The sequence below is a fragment of the Heterodontus francisci genome, chromosome 2, assembly GCF_036365525.1.
Source record: "Heterodontus francisci isolate sHetFra1 chromosome 2, sHetFra1.hap1, whole genome shotgun sequence".
Taxonomy (NCBI): Eukaryota; Metazoa; Chordata; class Chondrichthyes; order Heterodontiformes; family Heterodontidae; genus Heterodontus; species Heterodontus francisci.
The window spans coordinates 156,765,427-156,781,701 of record NC_090372.1 but is presented as its reverse complement, the minus strand read 5'-3'; the positions used below and the strand labels follow the sequence as shown (position 1 = coordinate 156,781,701).

The following is a 16,275-nucleotide window of genomic DNA, read 5'->3' as shown; positions in this document are numbered from 1 at the left end:
AATTGAGAAAAAATAAAAGTACTTACTACATTAATTCTGAAGCTAATTTTTGAGCTGTGTAATGCTAGTTCTTAGCAACATTTGTAAATACTGCCTAGTAAAATTCTTGATCTTACCTGGAATTTTTGAGTTTTTTAAATATAAATATTGTCATGTTATGATTTTAAAAATACTTTACATATTTAACTTAATAACAGTGGTAAAATTTGAGTATGTAGTTCTGAAACAGTGATTTGAATTTGTGATACACATCTACGTGAGTTTATGTTGCAGAGTGGATTTAACACACAGATTGTGCTCATAAAAAAAATTCTGCATTTTGCTGGGCCATTGTGAGCATTTGGATAGTCGTAACACACATTTTCAACTCTTGTCTTCCAGTGTCTCTGGTGTTTTGTTGACCAGCGTTGCATGACATATCCTGTTGGAAGTATAATTCCTCCTAGTTCAATATGTCCTTTACACCAAGCTCGTTGGGGAGTTTGCTGGGGTAAGAGCATAACATGCAATTTTCACTTACTATCTGAAGACTTGGTAAGATTTTAAAATGTATGCAATTCCTATTTAAAAGGGAATTATAATAAATATATACTGTAGACCAGATATTGTTCCTGTATTAGACAAAATGGTTGTTCCAGTCTCTGTCCAACACCATCTGAAGTGTAATCAAACTGAAGGGGTAGCAATCTGAATTGGTTAGCAGGATCCAAGTTAGTATGTCTCGGTTAAGGATTTTTATTTCAACTAGGGTTTGTAGTTTTTAACTCTTTTAGACTTGTTGCCAAATGTGGGCATCATTAGCAAGGCCTGCATTTAATGCCCATTTTAGCTGCCACAAGAAGGTGTTGGTAGGCTGCCTTCTTGAATCGTTGCAGATACAACTGAGTGGCTTGCTAGGCCACTTCAGGGGGACGTTATGAGAGAGCCACCTTCGTGTGGGACAGGAGTCACATACAGACCAGACTTGGTAAAGATGGCAGATCCCAGTGGTGTTTTAACGACAATTTGATAGCTTCATTGTCACCTTCACCGATAGTTTTTTTAATTTACAAATTTAAAAAAAACGAAACAGAATTCTCAAACTACCATGTTCTCTCGATTAATCCAGGCATCTTCACAACTAGTCCAATTACATAACCACTGCATTACTGTATTCAGCTTCTTCGTGTTAATTTATTAGTAAATATTTTGTCAGTACTATGATGTACCATTCCTTTAAATCTGGAATTGTAGGGGAAATTTTAACATGGGTGAATGGGTGGGATTAGGTGTGAGGGGTGGCGGGTGGGGGGGGGGGGAGGGAGGGGGTGGGTGTTAAATGGGCAAAAATTCCGAGCGACAGCAAGCAAGCTCCAATCCAGTGACTTCTGAGTTTTACTGAGGCGGAACAAGGGGCAGGCAGTCAAACCACTCCAAGAGGCAGCTTGGTGTTTTCAATATGTTAATGAGGCTGGAAGCCCAAATTTAATGTTTGCAAGTTTAACTGAGGCTAGCTGGGTTTCCTGGACCTTGGGAAACCTGTAAGCTGCAGCAAAGCAAGGACAGCCTTCGGTAGAAGGTGAATGCCTTCACAGCACTCCTTGTGGGCTAGGAGGAGGAGTAGAGCTTCCTACTACCCCGGCTGTCCCCAAGCTTCCCCACCTCTGGGATTGGAAGCCCTTGGGATCAGACCCTGCCCAGCCTCAGGAATTGGACTACCTGGTCCTGCGACCTCTTCTGGAGTGCTGTACGCCTGACTGGAAGCCAAGCATGTTAATCAGGCTGACTACTGGGCAGGGAACATGTCAGGGCCAAAAGTTAAACGCTGTGGAGTTAAAACTCCACAATATGCAGGTAATCCAGACTTCAGGGTTTTTCTGTGCACTATTGGATGCCCTCCACCCCATCCCACTGCTCCAAGCAAATCGGCAAGTAGAAGTTCCTCCCATAATTTCTACAGCACTTAGTTATGGATGTACTTAAGGTAATGTGGAAGATGAACTTATACTTTTTTTGCTGAGTTTCTTCTAATATTAGAAAACTGGATTAGGATTTTGAAGATAATATGCATTAGATTAAGGGAGGAGAAAACTTTATGCTGGAATTGTTTAGACAATGACATTTCAGCTCTGGAATCAAGCCCAGATTACTAGGACATAAGACTCCTCCTCTGTCTGGGTTCCAAATAACCAGTTCATATCAGGATAAGTCTTTTGCATACATACGTCTATCTGCATTTAGCATTGGGCTTCCCTTATGTCTAACTCCTTCATTACACTCCTCTCTCTTGCCCCATCCCTCCCTGCCCTGCCCTGGTCTTCCTCCCCCACCCCGTCTCTCCTCTCCCTGCCTCCTCTGTCCTCCCATGCTGCCACCTCCTTTCTTCAGTTCTTCTCTGCCCCCCCCTCCCCCCGCCCACTGTCTCACCATTTATATGAAGCTCGGGCAGGGTAGTTTCATTGCAAAAACTTACCAGCTGGTGACCTGCTTCTCCTTTGCAGTCACTTAAATCAGTCATTTAACATTTTGCATGCTCCAGGGAGCTGCAGTGGCTGATGGGAGCAACTGCTTGAGCGCAAGAAATTTGGAATGGCTGATTTTACCAGCTGCGAAAGACAAGCAGGCTGCCAGATGCCACATTCTGGAAACAAGCCTGCCTAAGCCCTAGGCTGAGACAATTATCTCAGATGGGGGAGCATTCAATATTCTTTCCACCTCCTCAAAGTTGGTGGCTATGTTGGTGTCTTTGTTAGGAGACTGATAGTTGCAGATCATTGGATCGTATACTGGAGATTAGGCCTTCATTCATTAAACATAGTCAGAATTGACAATTAAAACTTCCATCCGGCTTATTCCTCAATTCTCTGTGGTATGGTTGGAACTGTGCTCACGCACTATCTTAGGAGTCCAAGTATGGGGCAAGTGCAAGGGAGTTCATTCTGTAATACAGTGAAATAGGAGTGAAGTTTGAGAGTTCAGAGGTATTTTTCACTTTGCAGGCAACAAGTTAAATTAGTTATGCAGCAGGATGTCAGATAAATGCCCAGTACTGTAGCTGAGTAATAAAATGTATTGAAACATTTTTGTTTCTAAAGCTCATTAAAGTTACAAGTTTTTGCTTTAGACATTCTTTAAAGTTTTAAATCTTGCCTCATAAAAGATATTGGTATTTTGAAGAGGAATTCCACTATCAACACCTTTCTGATTAGGTGTTAATCTAAATACAATTGAGAATGGAAAAATTATGTATGCATTCATATTTATTCCCCATCACCTAAAGATCACATGGTATTTCAGAGCAAAGCTGCTTCTTGTTTCATACAGGCTGCTTTAAAAGCACTTCAGAAACAATGTCCAGAAATCCTTCAACACCCTGACCTTGTAGATTGGTCCTGCTGCAATTCTTGAAGCATTTTGAATTCAGTATCCCCATACTGTTTGGAAGTCGTTCGGCAGCAAACATACTTGCATGTGTTTTGTCACCACACTTAAACGAAAATGAAAGGTTTTCTTCCCTACCGTTTGTACATCTTTTAATAAAAACTGTACATAAGGAAGGTTCAGATAATGGCACAGCCCAGTCTCTCAAATGGCACTAGCAACCTACTTGAATAGAGAAATTAGGCTGCTCAGGACAAACAGGCAGTTTTTATAATAAACTAATGTACTATTATTGTATTTTTTTCTTTAGATTATCTATTTAATCCAGTAATAAATATACAACTGAGTACACCAGTAAAATAATTTTTGCAGAATATTTTTGTTAATAAATATGAGAATACACTAGGTGGCAGCACTGTACTTAAAAAAAAAAAAATCAAGCCTGCAGTCTTGGAAATGTCTTTTCCATTACAGACTCTGTTCGCTGCTCTGAACCTCTACAGAATAGGTTTCTGGGGCTTTTAATGATCTGGTGTCTTCCTGAACAGACTCAGTTGGATCCCTTTGAGTCAGAACAGAGGGCAACCAAAAATGTCAATATTTTCAGCGTGATGGGCATGTTTTTAAATCTGGGAAAACTGGAGAAATGTTAGGCTGTTTGAAGGAAATTTCTTTTTAGTGTGGAGCTGACTTTTAAAAAAAGAGAGCCCGTGAAATCATTCTTTTCATTTTGAAATATATAACTAAATTTGTAAATTTTAGCATAATGCACTTACAATTTGGGCCTTGCTTATTTCCATGGTATTCTATAGCCAGATAAAGGGACAAACATGATTGAATTTATTACTATACAATGAATTATCAGATGAGCTAGGAGAAGGTGATGGACCTTTAAATGCACCATATAATATGACAAAAATAAGTAGAAAATATTAGAAACACACATCATTGAAATTAAATGATAAATTAATACTTCATAATGATCCTTTCAGCTGCATTTTCCAATTTTTATTTCAAATGTCCACTATTTTGGATTGTTTTTAACCTTTCAGACAAAATAGCAAGGGTGGAGCTTATAATCTCTAGTATTTGGGGAAACGAGATAAGTCCGATTCCCCTTCACCCCATCTCAGCCCATTCACTTTGGGGATGCAGTAAGCACAACTCGGGTATTTCAGACAATGATGCGAGGAGGAAATTGGAAGTACAGTCATCCTGAAGCCACTTTTGTGCATCTTCTAGCAGTTGATTTAGAGGATTATTGGGAGAAACCTTGGAGCAGATTGACTAGGTATTATCTCAGAAGTGAAAGATTGTATTATTGGGCAGTTTTTTTTAAAAAAAAAAGCATTTCCCATCCCCTCTAAGGCGCTGGTTTTTAAGTATTTTTTGTGTTGTAAAGGAAATAAAGGAAATGTTTTGGTGTCTTGCTCCAAATTTAGTTGTGATCTATTTTCCATTACAGACTCTTTTGTGTTTTTGGAACCACTTTCATTAATTGAGTACAAGCCACACAATCTACCCTGCATCTGTGGATGGGATGAAAAAGATCTGTGGAAGAATATTATAATAAGTGATACTATAAGTAAATCTCAGAACTCGTTTTGCATATTTAAGATAAAGTTTTGGTTTGAGCCTGTTGCTCAGTATTTTAAAAGTGCAACAAAGTAGACTCAAAGAACCCTGTCCATTTTGTCTTCTCACTCCAAGTAGACTCTAACCTGTCATGAGCATTTATCGTAAGTTGGTTTCTTATAAATAGTTTATATTTATAAGCAGGCAACAAACACTATGAAAAGTGTTCATTGGTTTAGCTCTCACTTGAAATAAATCAGTGAAAATAAAATCCATTAGGTTTATTCTGAAAAGGCTCCAAATATCTGGTAATGGAAGAAACTGGTGTATTGGATGGCCAGTTTCTATTGTCTGATCATTTCAATTATTTTCCTTATGGTTTAATGATGAAACTGTTAAATGGGTCTCCTGGCCATATTAAAATTAAGGAGATGGAGAATGAAGGTGTACGTGTCGCAACATATAGAATATATATTTCTCCAGGCCTGCCCTCCACTTGGCTATGTGCATTGGTTTGTTTTCAGTTTTCCTCTCTTTCCTTTCCCTTCCTTCCATCATAATTTTGTTCTATGTTGGAACATAAATAGAGTAAGAGGTCATGAGAACCCTGTTGAAATTGATGGCAGGCATAACCAAAACCAAAGTAGGATCAACTTAATTCTGTTGAAGTCAGTAAAGGAAATGAAGTCAAAGGCAGATACTATAATGGAAAGCATGACCAAGTACTGAAAACAAAATGTTGGAGCCTGTGAATCATGGTGATCAGAAATGCTTTATAATGACCAAGGTGCTGAGTTACACTCGTCTTTAACTTTGCTAATCTTATTTTTCTGCAGTGAGCTTTGAATCCTTGATCATTGCAATGTCTGTGGTTGTGGGACTCATTCTGCTGCCTTTGGTGTGTTGCTGCTGTTATTGCTGTTGCAAGAAGAAATCCCATGGGTAATTGTCTTTTTAGAAATATTCTGAGCGCGTATTGTAGTCTAGTCTGAGCCACTGACAGTTCTTTAAAACCACAGGTTTCATTTAAGGGAGCACAAATGCCTACATACTGTATACTGTTTAAAAATACATTAAGTCAAAAGGCAGCATCTTTTTCAGGCTAAACAATTTTGAAAGACACAGGATGATGTCAGTTTTGTGACCCGGCCTTGCTAATTTAATGTTGGTAGGCTATGCTAAATAACTAAAAACTGTATCCATCATCTTACGAAGATGGAAGGATGTCAACCAACAGGCTATGTTAAGGGAACCTCCTGTTGACCTATCTTTTCATAATAGGTTTATATCCACACCATGAACAATCTTCCCAAGCATGGACCTCCTATTACAAAACTGAAATTGAGTTTATAAGCCTGCTAACTAGTCAACTTTTGTGAAGGCTGCTTAATGAAAAGTCTGATTTTTATCAGATATGCCAAAAATGTACAATTCAGTATGTTTGAAGTGTTGCAAAAGCAGAAAGCTCTGTGTATGTACTTTTTAAAAAGTCGATAATGTTCATCAGTGACCAGTTTTCCCTGTGTGCTGGCTTAATTGCATGTTTGATGGAGCACTAGAATAACACAAATATGTACTACTAAAATCTATAGAGCAACATCTTCAGCTACTTCATCAATGACCTTCCTTCAATCATAAGGTCAGAAGTGGGGATGTTCGCGGATGATTGCACAATGTTCAGCACCATTCGTGACTCCTCAGATACTGAAGCAGTCCCTGTAGAAATGCAGCAAGACCTGGACAATATCCAGGCTTGGGCTGATAAGTGGCAAGTAACATTCGTGCCAGGCAATGACCATCTCCAACAAGAGAGAATCTAACCATCTCCCCTTGACATTCAACAGCATTACCATCGCTGAATCCCCCACTATCAACATCCTAGGGGCTACCATTGACCAGAAACTGAACTGGAGTAGCCATATAAATACCATGGCTACAAGAGCAGGTCAGAGGCCAGGAATCCTGTAGCGAGTAACTCACCACCTGACTCCCCAAACCCTGTCCACCATCTACAAGGCACAAGTCAGGAGTGTGATGGAATACTCTCCACTTGCCTGGATGGGTGCAGCTCCAACAACACTCAAGAAGCTCGCCACCATCCAGGACAAAGCAGCCCGCTTGATTGGCACCCCATCTACAAACATTCACTCCCTCCACCACCGACGCACAGTGGCAGCAGTGTGTACCATCTACAATATGCACTGCAGCAATGCATCAAGGCTCCTTCGACAGCACCTTCCAAACCCGCGACCTCTACCAACTAGAAGGACAAGGATAGCAAATACATGGGAACACCACCATCTGCAAGTTCCCCTGCAACTCACACACCATCCTGACTTGGAACTGTATCACCGTTCCTTCACTGTCGCTGGTTCAAAATCCTGGCACTCCCTTCCTAACAGCACTGTGGGTATACCTACCCCAAATGGACTGCAACGGTTCAAGAAGGCAGCTCACCACCACCTTCTCAAGGGCAATTAGGGATGGGCAATAAATGCTGGCCTGGCCAGCGTCGCCCACATCCCATGAATAAAAAAAAAATGGTGCTGGTTCAGTGCACATTACTTAGATTTTATGTGTACAAACTACCTAGTTCAGTTCAACCTAAAGCAAGCAGTTAATTGGTCTCTTGAGTTGCTTTACCAGCAGGTTGAAGAGAAAAACTGGTGGGTGAGTCATCTGGGGCCAGTTCCAAAACAGATTAGTGTTGGAGCTCTTACCAATTCTCAATCAACTGTAGTAATTCAAATGGGGAACTTAAAACTAGGAGGGGAAATTGGTTCTAGATGTTAAATTGTTTGTATTTTCTTCCCTCATTTGCCAGTTGCTAATGATCTAACTTGCTCCATTTGCTTTTTCTGCTGTCATCAACTCTCAAGTTTCCCCAACTAGCTTAAATGGAAAGAGCAATACATTCCTTAAATGAAATTTCCCTGCCACCTCTTGGCGAAGGTCTTGTATGCTTTCCTCAGATTTATTTTAATAGCGCTTTGTTTTAATTCAAGGAAATCAAGAAGGCTTTAGTGCAAGCAATAGCCTAGTTTGAGATGGAGCAGACCTACCATGCAACATTGCCTGCCTCCAGTCCCTCTGCATTGAAATCCTATTCACTTTTTGTCACCTCTTGACTTGATTTACTCCATTGGATTTCTTGCCCACCTCCTGAGATCTGCCTTTTACAAGTTGCAATTTGTTCAAAACTCTATCTAATTCTATCTATCCTTAACTATCCTATCCTATTTATTGAATCTTATCCTCTCAGTCTTGCTCCCCATTGCCACAGTTATCACATTATTGGCTTCCTATTCTCCAAAGCATCTGGTTCAGAATCCTTATTCTCATTTACAAATACCTCAGTGGCTTCCCCTCCCTTTCTATGTAACCAGTTTCAACTGTGTTCCAGCACATTCCCATAGCTCTTCTAGATCTGGCCTGCTTTGCATTCCACTTTAGGACAGAGCCTTCAACCATCTTAGCCCAACATTCTGGAATACCTTTTCACTGCTCCCTCTGTCTTGCCACCCCTCTCCCTATCTTCAATCATCTCCACAAAATCTATCTCTTGGATCTGGCTTTGACATCAGTTCTAACCACAGCTTATTGCCTGGGTTTTTTGTCACCTCTTTGAAATGGCTGGGATATTTCATTTTATTTAAGGTGTTCTATAGAAGCAACTTATTGAAAGCAGATTAAGTAAGTATATTTGAAGAGTGGTTTTGACAGAGTAAATAGGAGAAACTGTCACTTGTAGGAAGGTCAATAACCAAGGACACAGATTTAAGATAATTATCAAAAAAGGAGGACTTTTTTAAGCAACGAGTTTTTATGATCTGGAATGCACTGCCTGAACGGGGGTCTCATTCAGGAGTGGGAGTCACTGGCAAGGCCAGCATTTGTTGCCCATCCCTAATTGTCCTAGAGAAGGTAATGGTAAGCTGTCTTCTTGAACCGCTACGGTCTGCATGGTGAAGGTGTTCTCATAGTGCTGTTAGGTAGGGAGCTCCAGGATTTTAACCCAGCAATGATGAAGGAACAACAATATATTTCCTAGTCGGAATGGTGTGTGACTTGGGAACTTGCAGTTGGTGGTGTTCCAGTGTGCCTGCTGCTCTTATCCTTCTAGGCGATAGAAGCTACAGGTTTGGGAGGTGCTGTTGAAGGAGCCTTGGCAAGTTGCTGCAGTGCATCTTGTAGATGGTACACACTGCAGCCACAGTGTGCCAGTGGTGGAGAACGTGACTATTTAAGATGGTAGTTGGGGTGCCAATCAAGCAAGCTGCTCTGTCCTCTGTTAAGATTCTTGTGTTGTTGGAGTTGCACTTGTGCAGACAAGTGGGGAGTATTCCATCACACTCCTGACTTGTGCCTTGTAACTGCTGGAAAGACTTTGGGGAGTCAGGAGGTGAGTGATTTGCCACAGAATACCCAGTAGGTTGAGGGGACGATAATTGGCTGGATTGGGTTTGTCCTGCTTTTTGTGGTCTGGACATAGCTGGGCAATTTTCCGTATTTTGACTATATGCCAGTGTTGTAGCTGTATTGTAACACTTTGGCTAGAGGGGCAGCTAGTTCTGGAGCAAGTCTTCAGTACTACAGCCAGGATGCTTTCAGGTCCTGTAGCCTTTGCTGTGTTGAGTTCGCTCAGCCGTTTCCGGACAGAATATGGATTGACTCAATTTGGCTGAAGACAGGCTTCTGTGATGGTGGGGACCTCGGGTAGAGACAGAGATGGGTCATCATCTCGACACTTCTGGCTAAAGATGGTTGCTAATACATCAGCCTTGTCTTTGCTCACACATGCTGGGCTCCACCATCATTGAAGATAGGGATGCTCATGGAGGTGACTTCTCTGGTTCTCTGCAGGACTGCAGAGCTTTGATCTGATCTGTTGGTTGTGGGATTGTTTAGCTCTGCCTATAGCACAGTGCTTCTTCTGTTTAGCATGCATGTAGTCCTGTGTTGTAGTTCCATCAGGTTGGTGGAAACAGTTTCAGTTGTAACTTTCAAAAGAGAATAGTGTATATTACTGGAGGGGAGTAAAAGTTGCAGGGCTATGGATAAAGGGCAGGAAAGTGGGACTAATTGGTAGCTCTTTCAAAAAGCTGACACAGACACGATGGGCTGAATGGCCGCCTCCTGTGCTGTATGATTCTATGATATTGTGGTTTTGAGCAGCTTCATCAAACCTGTGAATTCGCTCCAGTTTTCTGTCACATTTCTTTAAACATCTAATCTTAAAACATCTGGTGATAACAAAAAAAGGAAGTGCAGAAAGTAGCTCTTCTCAGTCTAAACATTGCAGCCTTTGTTTTATCTCCAGCCATTTAAATTTAAGTAGCAAAAATTATACTAAAATTAATACTCTGAGTTTTGCCTATGATTTTTGTCAATGATCAAAAGCATAATTAGAAACGTAAATTGTTTACCAATTTGTTTGTCATAGTCATGGCCAAGAGGAAGAGAGACTGGCCAAGCAGCAAGAGGAGAGAAAGCAACGCAGTGAGGAAAGGTAAGTGAGGTTACAATTGAGCATTGGATGTTTAATTTTATTTAATTACTAGTGGATTGATTTCCTGAATTGTTGCAGATGGTAATTCCGAGAATTTTTTTTTCTTGCTCTTTCTCTCAGTTGCTGTTGCTCACCCCTGTCTCTTGTTTCTGTTTTTTTTTCCTATCTTTTTTGGATGTTGGGGTGACATGGTGCAGTAGGGAAAGGAGCTACAAACATCTGCGGACTGAATTTAGGGTGGGGGTTGTGAGGAAAGTCTAGCTCTTGGCTGATCTTCTCCCCCGTTTCCTCCCCCCCCACCCCATTACTCATGTTAAGAGCAACCAATTTATTTCTGTTACGTCTCCTATACCTTCACTTTCCCACAACATCCAACCCTTCTTACCTCTGCCTCACTACTCCACCTCCTCTCCTCCTAGCTATCCATATCCACCCATCCCTCTTATTCTGTTGTTGCTTGCCTCACCCTTAACGCTTCATCTCCAGTGTCACTTACTCCCTTGCCAACGGCGAGCAGTGAGGCAAAAGGTTCCCTACATTCCTTTCCTATCTATTACCTTCTGACAGTTTGTTTGCTTTCAAAATTTAACTTCATTTTAAAATATCAAATTAGAATGATAAGACATTCCCTCCTGCTCTAAATGTGAATAGGGTGTATGTGGGGATTAAAATACTTTTTTTTTATTTCCAAAATATACTTTATTCATAAAAATCTGTAAAAATTACATTCCCAAACAGTTTAAAACAGCATCAAGTCAAAGAATACAGACAGTGCAAAGGTGATCAGTTACCTTCTATACAATCATGAGTTGCCTCACAACCCTTCCATTTCATTGTCATGCCATATACATTTTTACATTTACAGCACAAAAAATTTCTCCGATACAGCTCGAGGGGTTTCCCATGGATCCAGCCCCTCAGTTCAGCTTGGTGGGGGGACCTTACACTGTGGTCTTTCCCCATTGAGCCTTTTCTGCGGCTGCCCCAAGCTTTAGTGCATCCCTCAGCACGTAGTCCTGGACCTTGGAATGTGCCAGTCTGCAACATTCGGTGGTGGACAACTCTTTTCGCTGGAAGACCAGCAAGTTTCGGGCAGACCAAAGGGCGTCTTTCACCGAATTGATAGTCCTCCAGCAGCAGTTGATGTTTGTCTCGGTGTGCGTCCCTGGGAACAGCCCGTAGAGCACAGACTCCTGTGTTACAGAGCTGCTTGGGATGAACCTCGACAAAAACCACTGCATCTCTTTCCACACCTGCTTTGCGAAGACACATTCCAGGAGGAGGTGGGCGACCGTCTCTTCCCCGCCACAGCCACCGCGGGGGCATTGTGCGGAGGGGGCGAGACTTCGGGTGTGCATGAAGGATCTGACGGGGAGGGCCCTTCTCACCACCAGCCAAGCTACGTATTGGTGCTTGTTTGAAAGTTCTGGTGATGAGGCATTCCGCCAAATGACTTTGACGGTCTGCTCGGGGAACCATCCGACAGGATCCACCGTCTCCTTTTCCTCTAGGGCCTTGAGGATATTCTGTGCAGACCACTGCCTGATGGACCGGTGGTCAAAGGTGTTTTCCCGCAGAAACTGCTCCACGAAGGATAGGTGGTACGGCACGGCCCAACTGCATGGAGCGTTCCGCGGCAATGTGACCAGGCCCATCCTTCGCAACACCGGGGACAGATAGAACCTCAGCACGTAGTGACACTTGGAGTTTGCGTACTGGAGATCTACACACAGCTTGATGCAGCCGCACACGAAGGTGGTCATCAGGATGAGGGCCACGTTGGGTACATTTTTCCCGCCCTTGTCCAGAGATTTGAACATCGTGTCCCTCCGGACCCGGTCCATTTTAGATCCCCAGATGAAGCGGAAAATGGCTCGAGTGACTGCCACGGCGCAGGAGTGGGGTATGGGCCAGACCTGCGCCACGTAGAGCAACAACGTGAGCGCCTCGCACCTGATGACCAGGTTCTTACCCACAATAGAGAGAGATCGCTGCCCCCACATGCCCAACTTTTGTCGTACCTTGGATACTCGCTCCTCCCATGTTTTGGTGCACGCCCCAGCCCTTCCGAACCATATCCCCAGCACCTTCAGGTAATCTGACCTGACTGTGAAGGGGACAAAGGATCGGTCAGCCCAGTTCCCAAAGAACATGGCCTCGCTCTTGCCGTGGTTAACTTTGGCTCCCGAGGCCAGTTCGAACTGGTGGCTCATCAGTCTGCGAACAGACAGCGGATCCGAGCAGAAGACAGCGACGTCATCCATGTACAGGGAGGTTTTAACCTGAGTGCCTCCGCTGCCTGGGATTGTCACCCCTCTTATGCTCGCATCCTTCCTAATAGACTCAGCAAAGGGTTCAATACAGCAAACAAACAAGACCGGGGAGAGAGGACAGCCCTGTCTGACTCCAGATTTGATCGGGAAACTTTCAGATTCCCACCCGTTGATTGAGACTGCGCTACTGATGTTTGTGTAGAGCAGTTGGATCCAATTGCAGATTCCCTCCCCAAACCCCATTTTGGAAAGCACGTCCATCATGTAGGTGTGCGATATCAAAATACTTTTTTTTTTCCCCAAAATATACTTTATTCATAAAATCCGTAAAAATTACATTGCCAAACAGTTTCCAAACAGCACGAAAAAATACAAACATTGCAAAAGAGATCAGTTTCTTTCAATAATGTCATGAGTTTCTTCCCAACCCTTCCGTTTCACAATTGTCATGTCAATTACAGTTTTACATTTACAGCAATCGAGAATATCAACGATACAGTTCGAGGGCGATATCAAAATACAGATAGCATTCAGCCTTCTGGAACTGTTGGCAAGCTTTTGTTACATCTGGGGTCAGGAGGAGTGGCATTCCTGCATCTCCACATTCAGGTCAATAAATGTGAAATCTTTCCTTGTAGGTTGCAGGCAGTTCCAAGGATTGGCTTTACTGAGTACAGCTGGTGCTGGTACCAGCTCTGAATCTGGCTCCCTCAGAGCAAACAAGTGGGAGCTTCAAACAGGCGTTAGGCTCCTGATTTGCATATGCAAATGGAAGTCGCCTGGGTGAAGAATGCCTATTTTGTTTTTTTTCCTAATATGCAAGACAGCACAGTTCCAGACAGACATGTGCATGTGCTTCCTGCCCCCCCCATCCCCCTTTTTTGAGTGGCCTAGTAGGTCAATTAACACCTTAAAAATGGGCACTGCACAGGTTTATTTATAAATCAAATTTATGGAAAAATGTTATGTTTTTGAATTTATTTTGTTTAAACCTTATCTTGGACATTTAAACTTTCAGTTACAAAAATATCTGGTAGCTTTAAAAATTTGCAGGGAAAAGTACTCTGAAGTAGGAACTATTGTGAGATAGCTGTGACACCTATAACAATGGAAACTCCTATCACAGCACCACCTACAGGCATAACAGATGCTGTTAACCAGTGTTGATAAAGGAATTTTCAATGAAACGCATGACCCATATACCAAATTTAATATATAATAGATTGAGTATTGCTGAAAATAGAGACATGTTGTCGAAGCATTTTGTCTTGCACTCATCAGGGCAATCGCAAGAATAACCAATGTAAGGGAAAACAACAACTTATACTGCATGAGAAGAGAGTGTTGATTGGTTGGCAAGTGAACTCTGATTGGTAGGGGCGTTGTCATGGTGAATGCACTAGTTTACAGTGACTGACAGTTAACTGCCAAGCTTTGTTTAAAATTTAAACCAGGCAGCTTGATTCTGATTGGTCAAGGCATTGTCCTGAGGAATGAATCAGCGAATGGCTGTCATTTAGTTTGTTTAGCTGAAACAGGCGCAATGTTTGTGCATATTCTTTCTGTCTGCAAAGAACAGGGCCTTGTGTATTAATATATGTAGCTTCCAGTACGTGCAAATGTGCCACACTGTGCGCCCTACTGACAATCTTAAGTTGGTTGTCAGCGTAATTCTCAGCACACTGAATTATTTAGCAAATGTTGTCCAATCGCGGAATCACATCTAATGTTGGACACTGTGTTTTGAGTTTTGCAAGCATGGGCTGGTTGGATACGGCCCGTACCTTGCCCATTACTAACAGCAGAAGGGACATGTTGTTTGATACGGTCCACCAGTCTTTGGGATGTACGGCCTATATACCTAGCATCACACTGGCATTGAAATTCATATATCACATTACTCATTTGTGTGTTAGGCAGGACGTCTTTTTGGCTTGACAGCAGCATCCCATTAGTGGCAAACAGTACATGTATTACTACTGCATAGTAGCAGCATGAAACAGCTAGCTTTACCTGTTGCTCAAATTTTTGGGATACATTACCCTGCCAGGGTAATTTGAGGTAGACTGGGCACTTTTCAGGGCCAGAAAAGATGGCCTTAGGCCCATTCATAAGTTTGCGTGATATACAGCAAGAAGTGATCTGATCATGTGTCACGCAGGATGTCTTTGATTCACCCTATTTCAGCATCAAGCGTGCATCGTGAGTATGGTGCATTCACCACGGCAACACCTCTACCAGTCATAGTTCACTTGTCAACCAATCAGCACTCTCTTCTCATGCAGTTTGTTTTCCCTTACCTTGATTATTCTTGCGATTGTCCTAATGAGTGCAGGACGAAAAGCTTCGACAACATGTCTCTATTTTAAGCAATACTCAAGTTCTGTACTACTAAACTACTGTATAATACTACTAGATTACTGTCGGTTGTCCATTGAGCTACAGGTTGAATAAACACCAGTTGATTTTTTTTTCTCTAGAATAATTATTTGTGTTGAAGAAATGACAGTAGTCAACTTAAGTTAATGTATCTTTAAGGCTTCTTTTGAGAGTCCATTATTTATATAAGGGCCATTTGTGAATACTGAATCATCAATTTCAATGTATGGAGGTAATAAATTGCTAAAATTACTACACTTTACAGTCTTCCTTTTTTTTTTTAAGTTCAGTTATTCTTCATGCAGTAAACTGTCTAGGCAAGCTGGCTTCTTGGTCTCATCTCTCCCCTGGATTTTTGTGTGTGTATTTTCTTAAAAACATGTTTCTCAATGTTCTTTCAGTACTTATTCAGCTTCCTTAGAGCTGGGGAGGGAGAGAACTGAATGCCAAGGGAGGTACTGTTTATGTTGTATGGTTGTAGTGTTACAGGAGGAATGTTGTGATGTCCTAATGAAAGATGTCTTTTGGGGACTTTGCCCTTCTGCTTTTCCTGTTAACTTAGTTACCATTATGTTTGCTGCAGCCCAAAGAATAAAGAAATCTTTAAAAGGTCAATCGTCATTTTGAAAATAACCTTTTCATTGGCTGCATCCAATGTTTTCAAATTGGTTGAGGATAATTGGATTAGTGCAAGATTACTTTTAACATTTATTCTCAGCATACCATCTGTGACAGTTGAGTATTACTTATTATCAGATTCAGGTTGTTTGAACTGGGGCAGCATTTTTAGAAAGCTTCAAAGTACTGGAAAAACAATGGCCCAAATTTTGTGGTCAACAGCGAAGCAATGGCACCCGCCGTTCATTATGTTTACAGCTGCCCACAGACATATTGTGGGATTTTGCATGGCAATTTACGATTCATAGAGCATGAAATCCCCTATAGGGGATCTGTGCCATGTGAGCAGGACAAGCAACAGTGTGTCTCTTTAACAAATCAGATTGAAGAATCCTCACTGAGACACAGAGGTAAGAGTTTTAATCCTCCCCCAAAATGGGTGGGTTTGGGCTGGGAGGGATGTTACAATGTTAACATTTCAAACCTGAACCCAACCCCCCTTGAACCTGCCATTTCTGGTTTTAGTGGATGCCCCCCCCCCCCCATGCTATGATCTCCCAC

The 16,275-nt window shown here is 42.0% G+C and overlaps 1 protein-coding gene across 1 annotated transcript in view; it reads left to right on the top strand.

Moving 5' to 3' along the window:
• LOC137347744 (pituitary tumor-transforming gene 1 protein-interacting protein-like) overlaps positions 1–16,275 on the top strand; it is a 90,134-nt gene that overhangs the window by 13,663 nt on the left and 60,196 nt on the right. Inside the window, exons 3-5 of the mRNA XM_068012646.1 lie at positions 382–490; positions 5,772–5,877; positions 10,379–10,444. Of these exons, the coding sequence (XP_067868747.1) occupies positions 382–490; positions 5,772–5,877; positions 10,379–10,444 (281 nt within the window). The remainder of the gene's footprint in view (positions 1–381; positions 491–5,771; positions 5,878–10,378; positions 10,445–16,275) is intronic.